This window comes from Dermacentor silvarum, chromosome 2, assembly GCF_013339745.2.
Source record: "Dermacentor silvarum isolate Dsil-2018 chromosome 2, BIME_Dsil_1.4, whole genome shotgun sequence".
Classification (NCBI taxonomy): domain Eukaryota; kingdom Metazoa; phylum Arthropoda; class Arachnida; order Ixodida; family Ixodidae; genus Dermacentor; species Dermacentor silvarum.
This window is the reverse complement of record NC_051155.1, coordinates 68,826,599-68,848,949: the sequence shown is the minus strand read 5'-3', so window position 1 is coordinate 68,848,949 and position 22,351 is coordinate 68,826,599. Positions and strand designations below refer to the sequence as shown.

Sequence of the window (22,351 nt, the reverse complement as noted above, 5' to 3'; positions counted from 1 at the left end):
CTCAAGAAACAAATGCAAAAAACACAGATACATAACGCTACTGGATAGTACATCGAAACCGTATACATCAGTTTCAGTTCCTTGGATGATGATGTAAAAAGATCAAATCGGATCGAATTATAGTAATTTAACAGTGTTGTAATTGCGTCTTTAAGGCTTTGTTTCTCATAGTTTGAACGTGGTGTTGGTACTAACCAATCCTCAAAGTGTCTTGTAATGTAATTCGGAGCTTTTCTCTGGAGTTGGGCTAGAGTACGCAGGTTGCTGATATTTCGATGGATTTCCAGTTTATATACCTGACTCAGACGATATCTGTAGAGATTGTGAGCTGGGATCACACAAGAGTTATTAAAGAAGGTTATTGTCGATGCTGTGTAGGAAGCGTTATATGCGTGGCGGAGATATTTCTTCTGCAACAGGTGAATATGTTCTAGATTGGTGGATGTTGTGTTACCCCATACTAATTGGCAATAGTTTAAATGTGATTGGAAGAGTGAATTGTACAGCAAGAGTTTAATACGTGTGGAAAGAATGTACCTCATATGGCCTACTACACCAGTTATTCTAGTAATTTTGCTTAGAACATATTTGACGTGATTGTCCCATGACATGTTCGCTGAAAAGATAACACCTAGACATTTGAAAGTCTCGACTATTTCAATACTCCTTGAGTATAATATAACATCTTGATGGGGAGGTATTTGCTTGTTTTTCGGTCTGAATATAACTGCTTTTGTTTTGTTTGCATTTATCTTCATGAAATTTACTCTCGACCATTCCTCTAAGGATTTCATTTCATTGTTACATTGTTCTATAAGAACATGAATATTATTACCAGTGAAAAAATACTCGTGTTGTCCGCGTAAATAATAAACTTTGCCTGAGAATTAATATTGACGATATCATTCAGATAGATATTAAAAAGCAAAGGCCCTAGAATACTTCCCTGTGGCACTCCACAATGGACAGCTCTAGCCTTAAAAGTAAAAGTGTCGATTTTCACAATTTGTGTTCTATTAGATAAGTAAGATTTGACAAGAGATAATGCCTGCCCTCGCATTCCATAATAGTTTAATTTCTCCAATAAAATGTTATGGTCAACTAATCAAAGGCCTTAGAGAAGTCTACGAAAATACCAACAACTATAGCTTTGTTTTCAAACTCTGTTAATATATTTTCTTTCTGCTCTACTAATGCTAACTCGACTGATTTTTTTCTTACGAAAACAAATTGGTGTGGTGTTAACAGGTTATGTTTTTCAATGAACTTTGTCATCCTTGAATGCAACATTTTTCAAACACCTTTGAAAAGATTGGTAAAATGGATACCGGCCTGTAATTTCCTAAGTCATTACGATCTTCTTTTTATATAGAACGATTACTTTCGCAGACGGCATTTTCACTGGAAAAATTGCCTACTCCAGACACATGTTAAAAATATGGGTGAGTGTTGGGGCAATAATTTCAACTACATGTTTATTTGGGCACACTTGAAAACCGTCAATGTCACAACTACTGCTATTGTTTAAGGTTTTTATAACTGACAACTTCATCCGGTGTGACGGGCTGAAGGTATATTGTGTTCTCATTGTTAGTGTAAACATATTTACTAACATGACCGGTCGTAGCGTGAGTACTAGCCATATCTGTGAAAAAATTATCGAATGCATCATCTAGTTCAATACGCGATAATTCTTTGCCATTAATTTGTAACTGCGATAAAGGCGTGTGGCAATCACTACGATTCAAAATTCGGTTCAACCTCGACCATAGTAGGCTTTGTTTACGGCTTTCGATGTCTAGGAAAGATGAGTAGTATGCTATACGTGCATGCCGTAACTTCATAGTTAACTTGTTTTGATACTTTTTAAATATGGCAAGGTCATCTGTTGATCACGTGCGGAGGAAATGTTGGTATAGCTTGTCCCTCATCTTCATTTCTTCGCGTATATCAGGTGTAATCCATGGTTTCCGTGTTTTTCTACTTTTCCTGCGTGTCCTGGAAGGAAAGCTGTTGTGGTATAGGACGGACAATATATCAATGAACATATTGTAAGCCTCATTGGCATCTGTTCGGTTAGTTGTCACATCCCACTCTACTGTCAAAAAAGTATCATAAAAAGATGTCAGAGTTGAGTCTGTAATTATTTGGTATGACAGTGGTGGGAACTTTTTTCTTCTTAATCCGCTGATTTTAGCACACAGAAGCACTGGCAAATGGTCACTGATGGAACAAGATAAGACTCCGGATTTAATGTTTGATTGTAAGGAGTTGGTGATAAATAAATCCAGATTTTACTGGCCTTGAAGCGTAACCCTAGTAGGCGTGGTGATTAGGTTGGCAAAACCGTTCGATAATATAATCATATTGAAAGAATTCGATGACTGACTATTCGAACACATGTCAATGTTGAAATCTCCACCAGCTATTAAAGTTTTGGAATTATGATTTTGAACCACATACGCAAGGAATTCATCGTAGAACTTTATAAACGCCGGTATATCACGAGTGGGTGGTTGATAGCACACAGAAAATGCATGCTTACCAGTGCATAGTAAGAATATTTCATAGTCAGGTGAAAGCACAGTATAAGAATGAAGGATTTGACATTCAACGTCATCTGCAATCAGCAACGCTACTCCACCCCCTCGAGCGTGCGACCTGTTTAAATAGTAAGTATTATAATTAGGCAACCTAAATATATCACTTTCAGAAGTGCTCCATGTTTCGGTTAACATGATCACCGAAAATTGAAAAGAACATTCGGTAAGTAGCTCCTCCATGCACAACATTTTGGTTTTCACAGATCGCGTATTTAGGTGGATACATTTTATGGAGGCTGTAGTAAATGTTGCGACAATTTCATTTACATCATTTGGTAAGTAATACTGCACTTCATCATACATCCTTCAGGTATTGCAACCAACGTATTGCACTATCGAGATGCTCTGGTGACCTGGTTTAAGAAATTTTTGGAACAATCTTGCTTTCTTTTTTATTCTGCGCAGGCACTTGCGGTTGATCTATGGTTTCCGGTTTTTGTTACAATTTCGCAATATTTTTTTCCTTAAAATGTTCAAAATAAATACGTTTGAAAGCAGAAATGAAAGCCTAGTATGCGGCGTCGGCTGTTAAAGAATCATAAACGTTAGTCCAAGTTTTTTTTTTCAAGGCATGCGTAGAAGGCGCTTAAAGTTGTAGGTACGATATTTTGTACCGTCTTTACATCGTTCATTTGCGCATATGCAAGTGTCTTCACCCCTGATAAACAAATAAATCGGTAAGTGGTCGCTGATATCACAATTCAGGACACCAGTTGTCAAACTTTCTGTATGTATATTTGTAATGAAGAGGTCGATTAGTGTCTATGTGTGGCATGTAACGCGCGTTGCCGTATCTGTTATGGTAGCGTGACCAGATGGCTCTACTGCTGAAAAAATGTGTTTATTGCAGCAAGATTTTAAGATATAAATATTTAGGTCTCCGCCAAGAATGAGCTTTGCGTTTTTCAAATTAACATAATTTAGAAGATTTTAAAGGCATTCAATGAAATGTTGAATTTGTGTCTTCAGTGGCCATACATGACAGTGAAAATACATTCCCCGCATAATAATGTCAATCATTCTATGTCTTCAGATATAATGGAAAACTCGGTATGTACGTATTTCACCTTGCTTATGATGCCTATTGAGAAAGAAGCTTTGCTAACTTCTGCGGTTGAACATTTTAGTATTTGCAGAACACCATGTCTCTGTAAACATTATCACATCAAAATTGAAAACAAATTCATCTAAGAAAAGTGACAGCTCGTCTTCGTTGTTTATTGGCAACCACACATTCAAGTGAAAACATGTGAAAGGGTTTTTAGAAAGGTGAAATGCATTGTTAACGTATTCTGGGGCCACAGCCATTGCAAAAGCACTGAGTAACCAAAAATATGTGCAGTCAGCGCAAACTGGCTAATCCTGTCTAGATCACGCTCACTGCCAATGTGCACAATCGGTGACGTTTCATCTTTCGTGGCCAAAATCTTGCCGCTGCTTGACCAAACAAATCGCCAGTTTTTCACTCTCTTTTGCTCAAGCGCCATGCCGAGAAGATGCTTCAGCGTTGGGCAAAGGTGCTCGTTAACATATGGTGGTGAACCAGGGGAAAAACCCAGTTCCTGAGTAGACAGGTGTGACTTTTTTTGCTTTTTGCAGATTGAATCACGTTTGGTACGGCTCTTAAACTGCACGGTAAAGTTTGGGGTGACATCAGCATTCCTTGTAGGCACACGATGGCACACTTAAATGTCTGTGTCCATTATATGTTCACTCAGCACCACACCGATTTTGCGCAAAACCTTAGGAAGGCTTTCACCTTAAGTCAAGGGTACACCTTTTATCTCGAGATTGCGGTTTCTTGAGTACTGTTCCGACACAGTAACACGATTCCCGAGTTGAGCAACTTGCTTTGATAGCGTTGAACAATCGCTTGCAAGTTTCGTGTTAGTGGCCTTGAGCTCCTTGTTTTCTTTCGAGATTTCATCTTTTTCATGCTTGCCCTTTTCGAGTTCGGCAGGACAGAAGTTAAGACTTGCCTTCAGCTCTCTAAGTTCTTTTCTGACTTCGCGTTCCAATTTAGATTTGAAATCTGACATTTCCTTCCTAAGCTCCTCACGAAATTTGGCGGAATCAGTCATACCATGCACACTACAAGCGAATACACAAGCACTGGTATCGGCAGCAGCTAAGGCAGAAATCACAGTGTTTCTGTAAGAATTGTGGAAAATAATTCTAACCTGAAAATATACAAAGCAGCTTCAGAAAGTTGTCGGGTTGCCCCCGCTACTGCCAAGTCGTTGAAGATCGAAGATGCAGGCCTTTATGTAGCTCGTTCTTCCACCTAGTGGGCGTGACATCACTGGCAGTGACACGTAGTCACTGCAGGCGAGCCTTTCACTTGCTGACATCACTGCGCGCCGTAAGCAGCTGTTGAAACAGTGGTCCAAGCTGCAAATATACAAAGCAGCTTCAGAAGGTTATCGGGCTGCCCCGCTGCTGCCAAGTGATTGCAGATCGAAGATGCAGGCCATTATGTAGCTTATTCTTCCACCTGGTGGGCGTGACGTCACTGGCAGTCACACGGAGTCACTGCAGGTGAGCCTTGCACTGGCTGATATCACAGCGTGCCGTAAGCAGCTGTTGAAACAGTGGTCCAAGCTGCAAATATACATTGGTGCCCACGCGCTTGTTTTCTACCTTGAGAAAACATACGCGACCTACCAGTGGTTACGGTCTAGGCCACGTTATCGCTATCTCATGAAACGAAAGTGACTCAGCCCGACTCGCCGGGCTGAGAAGTGGCCGAATATCATCGATAGCTTCAAGGCGCCGCCTGGCGTAAATTTATTTTTATAAATTGAAAAGCCGCCGTTGTCAGAGCCTCTCATTAGGCGAAAAGTCATTAATCTTGATTACGATACAAACGCAGCAGTGAAAAGTGCAAGAAGTCGCAGAAAGTTTGCTATGTTCAACCAATACCATTTCAAATAAATGTGTTTTGAATGAAAATGATGGTCCAACACACAAATGCCAACACCTCATGAGAGCGATGCAAATGCTATGAGCACGGCTTATGAACAAATGATTGTCACGGCCACAAACGACAGGGAAAATGTGGCGAAAATGCCTCTCTGCCCCGTTGCATATTACCGCTTATTACCATAATTCGCGTGACTCGTCGCACCACAAATTATGTCGCAAAATTTCTGCAATGGCACCCCCAGAGCAACGTCACGTAACGTAAAACTGACGTTTACGAAACGGCCCTTCTTGTGACGCTACTCACGGGGTATTTCTTCTGTCAATATACAATCTGGCATGCTGCCTATGTTGGAACTTGACCACATATTCGCGAAATTGCAGATGCATTGCACGGGCTTCTGCACGCTACCGTCCAATTTGTTTTTAAAGCGCGAAAGTCGCAATATACATGTGCCAAGAACCACAGGACAGTATTAGTCGATAAAATCTGCGGCTCCAAGTCACGTTTCGTCATGCTGATGAAAACTCAAAATTGCATTTTGCTAAACTCTCGTTTCCTGGCACAAATTTCAACACACTTGACCTCTGGACAGCCAATGAGACAGCCATCATGGCGGATGCGTGTCGAGAATAGCCGCCAGGCCTGTCCAGAATAGGGGCTGAGATAAACCAATGAAACTGGAGGCGTGCTGACGGACAAACTTTGTCTTGTTACCCTTTCGTTTTGGGGCGTCGCTAGAGCTCGTGAAGACCCCGAGTTTCGCCAAACTCGGCGCATCTTGCCTAGCACCCTTTATCTGGCTAGTGAGCCGAGTTCGTGACTTGGTCTGCCCTGTTCCAGGCGACAATTCCTCAGTGGTACGGTAGCCACTAAAATACGTGATGCTCGTTTTTAAACGCTTGGTAGTGATCCTGCCTAGTTTTATGAAATAGCGGCTCATGAAGGGCCTGACGCAAGGCAAATAAATTCTGTAGCACGGCCTTATCATTGCAAAAAAATTGTCCATCTGTTAAGCTGTCGTAGAAATCCATACTTGATAGAAGGCTCGAAAAGGGGATACAATTCCTGAATTAAAGTGTCAATCTGAAGGTGCTGCTCTATAATATTCCAGATTCATCATCATCATCAGCACCAGCAGCCTATATTTTATGCCCATTGCAGGACGAAGGCCTCTTTCTGCGATCTCCAATTACCCCTCTCTTGCGATAGCGTATTCCAACTTGCGCCTGCAGATTTCCTAACTTCATCCCATTTGGCTTTCTGCAGACCTCGACTGCACTTCCCTTCTCTTGGTATCCATTCTGGAACCCTAATGGTCCACCGGTTATCCATCCTGCGCATTACATGGCCTGCCAAGCTCCATTTCTTCCGCTTAATGTCAACTAGCGAAAGAAATGGAGCTGGGCAGGCCATGCTTCATCAAAGTCACAACCTCACCAGAACAGGAATTGGCCTCTCGGTGCAGTATTCGGCCACTACCTCCCTCATGACTACGACAATTTCAGAATCAACGGTGATTAAATGTGCAAGATTGCATCGGCGTATTTGGCAACGCGAAGTTAAAAGTTATACTGTTCAATTCCCGTGAACGTGGCAAGCGGGTTTAGAACGGGTACTCGTTCAGCCTTATCTAGGCAAAATGCCCTGATGTCAGGAGACGAGGTAATATAGGTGACATCCAAAACGCTGTGGCAAACCTCAGTTAAGCTTTTTCTTGTGGTGTTCTTCGATTTTTTGAAGGGAAATAAGTGAATTGAACGATCAACTGATTGATTCATTGATTGATCAAAAAGTCACTTCAGCGGTAAAAACATTGTATGCAGTTTTGCGCCGGCGTCGCGTATTTGTTCATGGCGAAAAAGCATGATTTGATTGAAATAGCATTGGATTAAACTGTTGCGGTAGCATCCCCGTACTTACAGTGAGGCTGATTTATAGCTATGTTTCCGCGTTTAGAATATTATGCAATTTATAGTTGATAATATTCTGGGCCATGCCGTGAAGTCTCTGAAGCACGGTATTTTACGTGTAAGTCATAAAAATAACTCTTATAAAATTCCATGACAAAGTAATTTGCATAAATACCACTCTGCATTTTCGCTCGAAAGAAGTTGCCACGTGATGACACTGGCCCCTTCAGGCGAGAACGACATAGTTCGTGGTTGCGCGCACGCTCTCCGAGGATCAGTTATTGCTAAAGGCAGACGTTTTTTGCCAACCTGCCGCTGGTCCACTTTTTTAGCTTGTACTAGCTGAGTGACAATATATACGTACTGGGTGTATATGATGAAAGGCGACATAGGGCTGGTGGGCTGCGTTAAATTAATATTGAAAGTTGGGCTATTTGGCGTTGTTGGGAGAGGTGCATTGTTGGAACAGCGGGAAAAGACGGCACGTGCAGGAAGAATATACAAGACAGCGCTAACTATGAATTGCATATTATTGACAGAAGAAAACTATACATGAGGGAAATAAACTTTATTCACCGCGCCGTTGCTTCAAGGCCACGAGACATCTTGAAACAATGTTTGTTTCTTTGGCAGGGCTGTACTTCACTGGCTTAGAGAGGCCTCAACTATTTTGGCGATGTGATAAGACACTATAATTTTCCTGTGGTCTTGATCCTGATGCCTCTGCAGTATTACGGTATCTTAAAGTAAAAGAACAGTGTAACATTCTCGGCTATGCGTAGGTAAGTGTGGACACAGCATTATTTGTTGCTACGCTTATATATATATATATATATATATATATATATATATGTTCACTAAAATTTACAATTGGAAGTGAGGCCCTCATTTCAAAAATTACACGCTTCTTTACTTAATCGCCTCTAACAAGTTTAATAATTAGGACGCAGATTTATCCTATGGCCAAACGAAAAGTGATGACCGTGCACTGCAATTCTCGTAATCGCACACTGCAGCATTCTATGAACAGCTTGGGTAACGTTAGCTAGGAAGCCCTGTATAGCCTGCCTCACATCACTGATTCCTGGAGCTTTGTTGTGGCGCACCCGTTTCTATTCCAAGGTAAAATGTTGGCGCCGAGGTTTCACTATTTACTCGCTCTAAACAACACGACCATGTGAGAAACTTGCTACGTTTCAAGCTTTTACGCGGTTTTTGTGTCACTGAAAGAACTAGAATAGCTTTTTAAATCTACAAGAGCCCTATAGAAACAACCGTTAATGTGTTACTGTGCTCCTGAACATGGCGACACAGGCTGCTGAGTGGTATTTAAACAATTTATAATTACCTCTGAATGAACCTAACGTGAAAAATTATGACTAATATTTACTGCCAATCATGGATGAGAACACATGGGCAGCAATGCATAAATATGAAGTGGTGGCATAGTGAGACATTGCTACATTTTCAAGAAGTTCAGCTCCACCAGACAAACGTTACGCCTGCCGACAGGCACGGACAGAGAAGGCAAAAGACACAGGACCGCAAAGTTTTAACAAATGTTTATTTCAAGCCGGAGAGTAAATATATTTCCACGGTTTCACAGGAAGTGTCCATGTGACACAGCTATGTGTTCACACAGCCATAGCTGAAATCGGTCCTAAGGAACATGTGTTGTTTTTCTGATAAATCAATAGATAACGACCTGACGCATCGTGTGCCCTCACTGTCAGTTATTTCAACCTGAATTATCTATACTAGCGGCTTTTATTCTTGCACAATTCATCAGCGTCTTGAAACTGTGACTTACATATGTACAAGCTACAAAGAGTGCCAAGACCGTCCTTCGATTATTGTACGTTGCAATGCTGTGTTCCCTGGAGCGATTAATTAGGCATCTAGTGGGCAGCCCAGTGCAGTATTTGTCGCAGCTCAAATGCTCTAAGGAATCCTATATACCACAAGTACTACATCCCAGTCCAGCATCGGCCAATACTGATTGGCCAGTATGGAAGACAAGCCGCAGAACCCAGGTATATTGGGTTGGAACAAACGCCACATTCCTAAACCTCCATAGGACTCGTCTTGTCCCATTGCCTAGCACCCTTGAAGAGCTTCGAGGAAAGGACGACTAGGAAACTCATTAAATGGAAAATGAGGCCTCCTCCGAGTTGTATCAATTGCTACGATTGAGTGGATGTCTCATTTTTCATTTAAATATTTCTCACCACCTAGCGGGTTTCCACTGAACTGTTACGTCAAACACAAGGAAACTCCTACGCCCTAGCCTGATTCACTGCAGGAAATTTCGTAGCCATCTTTCTCGTGCAGCAATCGACGAAATACTGCACCAAAAGCGGCAGATGCATTTTCGCTCAAAAAAAAAGAAACACATACTAAATTCCTGTAGCCAGGGGCATATTTCCTCAACATTGCAGTTCACAGAAACTGACGCATTTTAGTTGCCAGAACGAGCGGCATCTCAGGTTATGACCTATGCCGCAAAAGTCACAATGGCAAGAAACCCGGGAGAGATCTACTAAAAATTGCGCTCGCGTAATCCGCATTAGGTGCCAGCTGCTGAGAGTAGCACGTGCGCTCTGGTGAGGCACGATTGCTGCCTTATTTAAATACACAGTTGTCCTATAACGCAACTAAGTGGCAGCCACCCATTTCCCTTCCGAATGACGGGATGTAAGTTTAATTATTTTATTTGGAAATATATTTAGAAACTTAATTGCGTGCCAGTGTAGAAAACTTAATCAGCACATATTGTTTATATAAGTAGTGCCGCAAAGAATAGACAGGGTGCTTTTCAAAAAGCACAACAGCCCTGAAAGAAGACTCTTACAAAGTTGAGTAGCGCAAATGCTCCGAATTGTATAGTTTTCAGTGCTCTTTTTTTGGAGGACCTAAGCTTGCGATATTCATGAAAGGAATCGGCCGCAAGCAAAAGTCTCGAGGCATTATTGTTGAAATAGTAATGACGATATAAGTTGTAGAAGTCATCTGACGGAGCGACAAAGAGAAATACTCGCCTAATACCCTTCACAAGAAAAGAACACATACTTTGAAATGTATAAGCAATATTTATTTCATATATTATGTGAACCCAAGTACAACCACCATCACGTTTATTTTGTTTGGTGTATAATGCTCGCGATACCGCGTTTCATTTTTGCAGGGCCGGCATCACCTAACTGAACTCAGTGGCGAGTTCAGTTGCTGTCATGTGTTGTACGCAGAGGGTGATAACTTTACAAGTTCACATGCTATAATACATGTACATTTCGGAGATTATCACTCAGCATCTAAATAAACCACTTATGTCCAATTTTGGTATAGTATAGACCACTTCTTTTTTATGTACATAGAGAAACCAGATTAGTAACAATTAGTTTTACTTAACCACAGTGCGAAAGCGGATATGTTATGACACATACACAGAGGTAAAACAGGTCTCCGTGGAACAAACATGATGAAGGATGCGATGCATGAGCGCTTTTATATCTTTGCATTTTTACTGAATTAAATTTAAGTAAAGGTAGTGCCTCAAGAAGCTACCAGTGTTTCAGCACAAACTGCATCCAGACCGCAGTGAAGTAGTTCACAATGTCTTAGTGGTCTTACCTTAAAAAGTAGAGAAAAACTGAGATCGAAAATATTACTGTGGATGAAATTATTCAGGCCACTTAGAATGCACTGACAAAGCTATATTTTAATTGTGATATGCTGTTTTCACTAGTTTTCAGCGTTTTCACCACTACTCCATAGGCTTGGGTGCTTGAAGATGTTAAGCTGTGGCAGTAAAGACCAAAGTGGTGACTTTTTTATTACATTAACCTTAACAAGCCAGCATTTTGATGTACTAATCTTACCTGTCATGTACTTCGTGCCTGCTGAAATGAACGATTTGAAAAACGTAATTTTAGGAGGTGGCACTGATTGTACAGCGTACGACCATGTTTCTTCAGTAACAATGGTTTGTGAACGAACGAAAACCCTACTTGCAATAGGTGTGAATATCTTGTCCCCTGATGAAGCTTTTCCTGCCGACTTCCTGGACATCAAGGCATACTGATTGTATGCAGCCTTGAAACTGTCGCACCAGTGTCATTCTAACCTTCCTTACTTCAGAATGTACCGGCACCCATCCACCGCCAGCAAAGCTCGAAGACGCGCTGTGTAGACTCTTGGGAGTCATGAGCACTGGACCGAAAGAAGAAGTAAAGTGCAGCTGCGTGATTTTTGTTTCGTATCTTGCACAACTAACACCAGACCTGCGACGTACTTTAGCATCTACAACTCGGAACCCTTATCCAAGCAACCAGATTACCGCAAGGCTGCTTCCTTGAAAACATTCCACTGTACCTGAACACATCTGTCTTTGCTACAAACGCGGCTACGCTACTCCATTCTCAACAGACTACGCCCACTAAGCATTTCACGTAGGATGCATGGCCATTTTCGTTCATTTAGCTGCTTCTCACATTCAAGGCCACGCGTATTCGTACCTTAAAGTCATTCGCTTCTCTTCATCTCTCACTTCCGATAAACGACGCTTCGCTTCCTCCGCCCGTACTCGCCGTTAATATAGGCGGGATATCCGAGGTGACCGAGCGCCAAAGATTCATACGGGGCCGCCTTAACGAGGTATGATGGCGCGACGGCGTAAGACAGCACGTGACCCGTGGCTGAAGCACGGCCTACGACTGGTGGCACCACCACGGGGTCAGCGTTGTAGATTGCATCCGCGCTGCGTCCAGGGGCCGTGCCGGGCTCGTTGGTGGTAATGGTAACGTGGAATCCCGTGCCGTCGGCCACGTAATTGACGCGTCTGTAGAGCCCGTTGGCGTCCGTGTAGCCGTACGATCCAGTCTTGATGTTGTTGGAGTCGCCTTCCTCCTTGTGAAACTGTTTGTTGCCGTATTCGTCCTCTGTGTCGTAGCCGAAATTGTATGGCGTTGGGGGCTGCATGAATGAAAGAAACGAGATTTAAAAACTGTTTTGTTACACATCATAAATTTTAACCTTCTCGAAAGAATCAATAGCGGTCATAACATACACACTGAAATGCTTCCTCAGAATATAAGTCGCATTGCGACTGCTGCAGTGCGGAACGTACGGCTTGCACTCGCAAGCCGCACATGCTCTACACGTACGCACACGCTCCGCGCGTACGTAAAAGTGAGTTTTTAGGCCAGAAGAATAAAAGGCATCACCAATTTAAGAAAATTACTGCCCATGCACCCCGTACAGATGGTAAACCAGCGCAGCTGAAATGTGCGGCCACGGTTTGAGCCACACGTGCTTTTTTTCTTTCTTTCAGGTCCCTGGCTCATACCCGCACATCTCTGGTTCATACCTGCCTATCCAATGTGTGTATGCGCCACACGTGATTTTATTATTGGTAATCATTACGTAACTGACGAGCATGTAATGTTATTGACGTCATGAACTATCAGTAATGTTGGCCATACATTTGTACCCTTCCATGCCAATTTTGGCACATACTAAGTGAATGAGACGCGAGCTTTCGACGCCGAAAACTTCCTCTAGGCGGCGTTTTGTCCGCGGACGCGATCCGCCAGAACCTAGCCATGTACAGCTTCGCTGTAAAAACAACTTTAACTTATAACGCCTGCATTTCGTGAGTTTGATGCAGCCACTTACAATTTGGTAGGTCAAAAAGTAGGTTTTAGAAAATTTCCTCGCCTACTGCTTGCCGGAAGCGTTCACAAGTCTGATATTCTATGGCTTCCAAGAGCACCTGCATTGGTTTATGGCACAAGTAATTTAAGATGATACCCGCATTACCTTCCGCACTGAGCTTGTTTACTGCGACAAGAGCTGGCTGTTACAGTGGGCACATTCATTTGCTAAGAAGTTAATGTTCTCCTTGCAGCCTCAAATCGTTCCTCATATCCACAAGGGATTTGGGTGACACTGGAAGTCAAGGAAAAAGCACAAAATTATTAAAGTCCTACAATAAAAATGAACATTTCGTAACATAAGAGAATATATTATTTCGCGATAATATTTAAATAAAGCACGGTTCGCACACCTAACACCGTAATTTTCTGGAGCATCAATGAACTTATGCAAAGCTGCTATCGTGGAGTTCTGGGATAGTACCTGACTGAGGTGCACTAAAATGACAATGTTTGATGTAAAATAATTATTTGCAGCACTGTAGCGGACGTTGACCGTTGTCATCGTCCGCTACAGGGTTTCCTGTTCTCAGCTCCGAAAGGAAAGTACATGCGCAGAAGCCTATAAATTGAGTCTGATTGGCGCACAAAACTCAGCGAGAAATGCCAAGTGCACGCAATAGCCCAATGTTAGCGCGTCTGTCTCCGAAGTGCACATGATAGAAGGGGCGTGCGTTAAATCTATAGTAGCCATAGCCTAGTTGTTTTTCGCCACGTAATAAGGGCGAAGGTGAAGACAAAGAGTTCGCGATATGGCGATCATGGCATAAGGGAATAGACGCACAAAATAAACCCACTCTCAACCTCTCAATTGCCTTCGCAATAAGGAAGTTATCAGTGGATGCGCGATAATTTACCATGTGCGGTCGGTATTTTTTATCCCGAATGCCCATAAGCGGAAATTACCGGAGAAACAGTCAGTGCTGCATTTTTTAATTGTTCTTCAGATCCGTTTTCATCGAGTTGACATCACATCACTGTACTACACTACCGAGTGAAAAGCAGTGAAGGCACTCTCCTACGTAGCGTTTTTTCATATGTTTGGCCTGAGGACATTATGTTGGCAACATGAGAGACGCATTGGCTTCAATACAGAAACAATGGAAATCGGAAAGTTCCGCTAGCATGAGAGAGCGCTTGTCTGCCATTTTCTGACTTAGTAATTGATGTGGCCATTGCGCTCGTCATTGTACTTCCCCTTATTGCTAAAGCGTGCGCGTTCCTCTAAATAGGCAAATTTTCACGCATACTTGCAGCGGGCCGCTGCAATCGTGACGCTCACGATGCCGGTCTCCGAAATGATTCTCTAACGACGCGCACTTCTGAAAGCATCTCACGATTCTCGCATTTCGTTTCCTCATTTGTTTTTTCTTCGGTCTTCGAAATTCTGTTCTGGTGCAACCAACGGTAGTCGTGCTCCTCACTTCTAATGTAAGGTGTCATTTTCTACTTCAGACCTGTAGCAAACCACTCAGCGGAAGCCAGGAGCTAATGCGCTCGTAAGTGGGTGAAAATAAAAATGTAGAACGCATGTCCAAGCTTTCCTCGGCTTGGTCTGCAACATTAAAAAAGTATATACTAGGCTAGCTACAGTTACCGTATAATAATCGCAAGTTTTACCTTCACGGCTTGAAACGTCTGCAGAACTTCGCCAGCCTGCACACTCAGGCCTTACGTCAGTTCACATTGCAGTAGTAAACCTAACTCCAGTTAGTGTCGACGTGGGCCGCAGAAACACGGGCTGTGAGCTGAGACGTCAGGCGTGACCGCCATAAGCCCGACTGTTTTTTTTTTCGAAATTCGCATGAAGCTGCAACAGTATAACACTTTTAGATCACCCAGCGGTCTCACCTTTGATAAAAAAAGTTTGCGCGAAAGTCATCCATGCACAATTTCTAGGTTAATTCTAGTTGGTACCATTTGTCATCTGTTTCGACAAGTCAATAGCTACTTTGTCTTGAATGAATGACGGAATCCTGTTACCGCGCATTTGTTGCCCCTTTTTCACATAATAAATTACCGTATATTTAGGAATTTATTGTTTATGCTCTCCTAAAAAACTAGCATTCACGTTTCCCAATTTTAGAATAGGACGTTTTCAATTGCTATTCATGCTATTTCTGCCGTTTAAGATACAGCTAATATAATTTGTCATATAGAATGAGTTCTTGCAATTTCAAGAACCGGATGCATTCCACATTTCTGCCACAGTCGACAAGCGCTGCGCTTTCAAATTTAAAATTTCGACAACCGCTGCCGAGTTGCTGCCGAACTTACAATTTTTTTTCACGTGTGTTATAAACGTTCCTAATACATTGGCCATAGAATATTTTCTAGGTCATTTATTCAGATGGTGATCCTATGCATTCTCAGACCTTTTTTTTTCAGTTTATGATGTCCACAGCTCACAAATAAACAGACAGTGACGTACTGTAATATGTTCAGATAAATGAGTTTGAATAGCAATTATAATCAAGCAAATCAGATGCAGCAGCAACGCCAGAAGCCAAACAAAACACTGCAACATTGTGCGCAAGGTTGAGCACTACGCACTCTTTAGACTCTGTCAAATTTGGTGCGCAGCAGCTTACAGAACATCGCTTACATATGAATCGAACTTTTAGAATCGCACTGGTGGCGGTAAGAAAATTGCTACCACAGTAGGAAAGACACTTGGAAACAATGACTAACGCTTCAGAAGCATGATATTACCAAGGAAACTTCAATACAAAAATTTATTGTTCTTGTTCGGAATGGTCGTCATGTTCGAATAAATGTGACAATCCGGCACAGTTCTATGTAAGCGGTAAGCGAGTTTAGCAACGCCTCTCGATGCCAGCAAAAGGTTTTTACAGCTCCCTAATGTTGGCAGATTCTGAGCGGGGAGATACTCACGTAAACTGGCTCCGTGGGCTCGCCATATCCCGGATTGTCATAACCAGCCTGCTGGTATTCCGGCTGTAGGTAGTTGTCTTGCGCAAAGACCCCCATGGATGTAAACACCGCCTGCATGGCATTCACGATGCGAATAGATTTTGCCTTCATCATTCTTACCTATTTGACTAATATATGTATGAGGCGTACCTGGTCAGAAAGTTATGGGCGACAGACACCAATGTATTTGTTGCGCTGTCCGATAAATGCAGCTTTAGAAAAATACAAGCGGGCCTACTGAACGCAGATGCTAAGTTCTAGAGTTCACCAAAACGTTTCTGTTCCGACTTGTGGTACCAGTTACTTATTGTAAAAATTACGATTATGTTACCACGAAACCATGTTACCTGAAAACAGTTTCGTCCGTCTGTGCCACTTGCAAGACGTATTGCCACTTAGAAGTTGGAGTCCTTGCATGATAGAGTGTACACGCAGCTGTTAGGGTGCTTCTCAACTTTTCTATATGAAATAATGTTTTTTGAGTATTAAGAAAAATGCAAGCAGTGTCATTTATATATATATATATATATATATATATATTGTTATGAAGATGAAGAGATGCACTTGGGCTCGGGCGCTAAGACACCGGACGCTAGGGGGCGAAGGAGAGGACGACGAAGCGGGAATAGGACAGCCGGCCCAGGAACGGGTGCTGTCTCTGTCTCTGTTCCTTTCCAATATATATCATATATATATATATATATATATATATATATATATATATTTCTTCTTTTTCTCAATCATTTTTGATGTCTTTTCAGTGTGCTCGCATTACACTTCAGTAAGTCGATGCGGAATAAATCTCGCAATTGCTTGCTTCTTTGTAGTTCCTCATCTTTTGACTCTCCATTTGGCATTCATATCCCTATATTATCTAGTGCGTGTATTATGCTTCTGAAAACATTTAGTTTTTAAGTATAAGTGAGTGCTGTTTCTTTACGCTCATGGTTATGTGCGCCAGCTGCGAACACCCTGGTTTCTGTTAAGCTGCTTTTTATGCAGTGCCAGCACACTATAAGGCATACCCTCATCTTCATTTAGTAATTATGGGGCAGCAAACTGGCAAATGCCATGAGCACTGTAGTTTTTCTACGGCTGCTACTGTTGTAACTAAGTAAGGCCAGCTAAACCTATAAACAGTGTGGGAAGAGAAGTCCGGTGCTGGAACAAACGTTTCCCGAAGGAGACTTCTCTTCGAAACGTCACCTCCAATGTAAAGCTTTTCTTGTTAATCTACCCCTGGTACCTTCAAATCTCCATCTTACACTGAATCCCTTGTCTCTTGGATGAGTACCTAAGTTTGTTCGTTATCCTTAAGTTCATGTTGGTTACAGACATCACACCTTTACTAACACGCCCGTTTACCTCCGAGACAAAGATAACTAAATCAACTTAGCGCCTCAAAGCTGCTGCCGATGTTCACTTTCTTATTTAAAACTCCATCTCATCTGCATGTCCTGTTTGATACATGTTAAAAATTCCGTGCAGCGGATACGGATGTCTCATTCGCGCAGTTTCAATCTACAATATATATTCTTCAATAAATTTAAAAATCACTTCAGAATACCCAAATATAATTTGTAGGTACGCCGACAACCATTGCAGTTTGTTTTTACTTCGTTCAAATATAATACACTGCATTACAATGAGATAAACTTAACACACTTCTAGTAATTTCTAACTGATCAATCTGTGTACGTGTATAATTAACGGCGCGATACCTTAGCGCTCTTTTTCGCGCCTACATTTATTTCCACGCTCCAGAAATAAACACACAGTAACGAGTTTAAAAAGCTAAAACTGTCGTCTCTCGCGCTACCCTGGGCATCGTAATTCCCATTAAAACATGGTTGGTGCGAGAACTGCAAGATCAAACGGGATTTGCAGACAACATCGTAGACTGCAAGATCGAATGTCGTATCACTTTGTTAATCGTTACGAAGACTCTCAACTAGAAAGTTTATTATATGTAATGCTGCGTTCCCATCATTTCCGATAAGCGCCATTGGTTGACGCGTAAAGGTTGATACCACGAGACGTGGTTGCGGCAAATTCAAACATTATATATATATATATATATATATATATATATATATATATATATATATATATATATATATACATTATATAAAGGTAGAACGGGCGAGCAATGGTCCGGGGGCGAAGTAATCATTTCAAGTCTAAACGGCGGTAGTAGTTCATAGAATAGCAAGACATGGCCTAACGACACGGATCCATAGAGAGTTCACCGATCGTAGAAGAAAAAAATATCCACCAGGACGACAATGTTATTTTCAGCAGGTAGACAACGTAATAAGGTTAACAACCGTTGCCTATTGTATACCAGCTAATTTTACATTGCAGCACATTATTTTTTACTATCCTATGGCAATCATTGAGCATTTCGAGACAGGTTTCACGAGCAATACTCGTGCAACTATACTCATATAGTAAACCGCCCGCTTTCTTATAGCCTTCAGAACGTTTCAGGACAGGACGTACTTCGACGAATTAAAGTCAATGTCTCAAATCGCTAAAAAATAAATTATCGGGTTTAACGTGCCTAAACCTACTATCTGATTATGAGGCACGCCGTAGTGGGGGGCTCCGGAAATTTAGACCACATGGGGTTCTTTAACTTGCACCTAAATCTAAGTACACAGGTGTTTTTGCATTTCGCCCCCATCGAAATGCAGCCGCCTTGGCCGGGACACGAAATGGTTCAAATCTTGATTTACGCGAAGGCCATTAGAAATAAAGCACGCGAGACATATGCTACAAACACCATTCATTTACTTTTTAGCTAAGATCACAATTACTTGTAGTCCAATCTCCTATGTATTCAGAGATAAAGTAAACCACAAGTATTGACAAACAGGGCGCTTACCTGCGCTATAAGAATAAGTATTCCACTTCTGAAGACGATGGAAGGAGTACTCCTGAGAGACGCGTAACGCTGGGACAGCTGCATGGCGCCTGGAACGAGTGCTGAACCGTCGAGGTGCAAGTGTTGCGCGTCGGGAACCGTCTGAGGCTTGTGACAGGGCGATACACAGCGTAGGCGTGTTATATAAGCCACCTCGGGTGCAAAATAGAGCAGCGGATTCAGCCACACATTCCCTCGCAGAGGTAGGCGAATCTCCTTTTTGCGGTTGTCTGCGCTATAAATCTTCCTTCCCCAACGCATCTCGTGAGTTCCTCGCCGGAATTCACGAAGGCACGCCGAGAAGCAGGAGAAAGGAAGATATTTCGGCACGTTCCTTGTTGAGAAGACGTTTCCGGCGCTCGTCGCGTTCTCGTATATTTTGCGGTAAAAACAGTTCCTGAGGCCCCCCACGTGACAATGATCGTGACTGTTCTTTCACTTCCTTTGTTTCCTTGGCATCACTGTCGCTTTTCTTTTCAAGTGTCACGAGGCCGCAGTTCGCGTAACGGAACTTCATCTTTCATCAAATATAGCGCCCAGCGCCATTTATATGTGGCTCTTGTTATGAGCGGCCGGCTGTATAACTCGTCCGGCGTGCGGCCTTCATAAAGGGTGTGCTCTAATGATGTCGGCTCCGGTCGTTGGCCGTGCAGGCCACTGTAACGCGTATTCGCATGCCGGAAAGTGCGAGCAGTTGTTTCTGTTGCATCTCGCGATATGAAATAAACACGGACCACGGAGATGGGATTTGATAGCCTTATGGGATTTCCTAGACGACGATAAACTAATGGATTAGATTTATTTCTGCATTTAGTGCTCCAGAACTACCTCAAACGTTACATTCGCGTATGCCTGTATAATAGTATTTTTCGTGCACGGTGGATAGGAACTACTGTTAGTGCAGGTGCTTACAAGGGTCGCTTTTTCTGGAATTATTGTTCCCTATATTTTATTTTGCAAACTTGGCATGTTTGCATGCTAGAAATATGTGTGAGCATGTTATATAGAGAAAAGTGTTGCCTAATTTTTTTTAAATGTGCCTTGCGGTAGGCGGCTTTAATTTCACCCACATCCACATTTATCTGTAGTTTCTCAAGATAAAGAAAACCAGTAAACGGAGACAACAGACACGCACTTGAAGCCCTATATTGTACACAATTGTTCTCTACGAAACAGGGTACTGCAATCATCTTTCTATTGAGGTCCTTTTGAGGACTTCAATATTTTATACATTGCCGGCTTGAACGCATTGAGAGACCGCATTTCATTTGATACGGTATCCTTTAGCGAGTGGAAGCATAGGTCTTTTGGTATGACGCAACATTTCCTGAGAAAGGTTCAGTCTACCGTTAGCCTATGTGCCCATGTTTGCAACTCTCTTATAAGCCCCTTCCAACGACCTGCGAATTCCAGAAATACCTACAGTATGCCAATGTGCTGGCATGCCGGTGTCCGTGTGGCAAAATTATTAAAATGCGCATGACTTAACGTCCACTGAAAGCCTTCATAGTTAAATGAAGTGTACTTGCGAAAAGTCTCCATCTATGTATCACGCGTCGTTACCCCTATTGCGGCAATAAGCATCGTGAAAAATCTAACAAATAGCGAAAAATGTCAACCCGTGTGGGCTTATTCATGTGAGTGAAGTGTAATGGCGAAAATGCGCGAACCGGACGTCGTGTTTAATGTACTTTTGCTGCATCCACCTAAGGTAACGGCACCTATGCGTTTCTCAGACCGTTTTTTTTTCCTATTATTTTGTAAACTGATCTCAGCACTTATGCGGTTAATAAGGGCGTTTTAGCGGTCCGTTTTGCTGTGTAACCTCACAAATTTTGTTAGATAACAAGAGTATAGAAGCCACCATCTGCTGACAGGTGCAGCATTCGATAAAACAACGCACAGGTTTTTCCCAGAATCTTTCGTTTTTCCTGCAAAATATACATACTGATATTTTGCTGTTCCTGAGTAGCACCGTTGTCTTCTTGATTTACGTAGACGGGTTCAGTTTCAACATTTTAATACTATGAGAAGCGTTTGCTACTAGGTATGCGTGAATTCTGGACACTAAGGGCTAACTTATTATTGGGACAGCAATTATATGGGCACTTCAGGTGCATTTCTGCCGTCACCGTGATGTGCCGTATAACATTGCCGATCATTTGAGATCATTGATATTTGATTGAGGTGATTGAGACTCTGCTTAGACTTTGTTTGAATAACAATGCTTCAATGCGTAGGCATTCATTGATTTGTGTGATGTACATACTCAGTGTGAAACACTTATTGAATGTATCTGGATTATGGAATAGTATGTTGGTTTCCCTTCCGTAAACAGTACATAGCAATATTGGAGAGCCTACAAAGGAAAGCGATTAGATTTACTTTTAATAAGTATCGCCGTCTTGACTCCCCTACAGAACTATTAAGGCAAGCTGAACTTCCCACTATACAAAACCGAGCCCGACTACTTCGTCTTAAGTTTCTTTTCCTTCTTCTTAATGGCAGTATGAAAATCGATGCGAGTGACTACTTACTGCAGACAGATACACGTAGTTCTCGAACAAAACACACCAACCACTTAACAGAATACAGATTTCACAACGACATATTCAGGTACTCATTTTTTACACAGGCAATCCGTGATTGGAACATGTTGCCTGATGACGTTGTAACCGGCACACCACTCGAAACTTTTATCGCCAAGTTATCAAACAATGCTTTGTAGCTACTATCTGCACGTAGGCGCGCTGTGCAGTACAATGGCATTCTGAATCACTTCGCCGTGTCTTGTTTTCCGCCCTGATATATATATATATATCTGATATATATCTATTTATATATATATATATATATATATATATATATATATATTTATATATTGCTGCTCCTGACTCCCCCAGTACCTGCTGAGTCTTGTCTCTTACGCAATGAACATCCACTACATTTACATTACCTTTGTTTGTTCTTTTGTGTGCGAAATCTTCCAACATGGCGTTTACTACTTTTTCCCCCTCGTTTTATGGCATTTGTATAATGAATATAGAGTGCATATGTACTACCCTGTTCACCTGAACTTATCTATGTCGGCGCCTACTTAAACCGTCTTCTCTTGAATATGTATCCTGCCCCTTTTCTGCAACAGCCTCAAATGTGAGGCTAGCAGTATGTTCCAATAAGTAAATAAAATAAAAACCTGCAATGCCATTAAGCAATCTACAAGGGTATATGTGCACCACAATTATGAGTGATCAGTGTGTCCCTTGGATAACCGATACTATACAAAAAATAATAAAACAGAAATACTTCTTACCGTAGTTCGAAACGCTATAAATTACATT

The 22,351-nt window shown here is 42.0% G+C and overlaps 1 protein-coding gene across 1 annotated transcript; it reads right to left on the bottom strand.

The window, feature by feature from the left end:
- Positions 1–11,981: 11,981 nt before the first annotated feature.
- On the bottom strand, positions 11,982–16,141 carry LOC119440145 (cuticle protein 16.8). The gene is made up of 2 exons (XM_037705083.1): positions 16,046–16,141; positions 11,982–12,410 (listed from the first exon to the last, which is right to left on the bottom strand). Exons 1-2 carry the CDS (start codon positions 16,139–16,141, stop codon positions 11,982–11,984), a joined length of 525 nt encoding a protein of 174 aa, XP_037561011.1.
- Between the last annotated feature and the right edge of the window lie 6,210 nt (positions 16,142–22,351).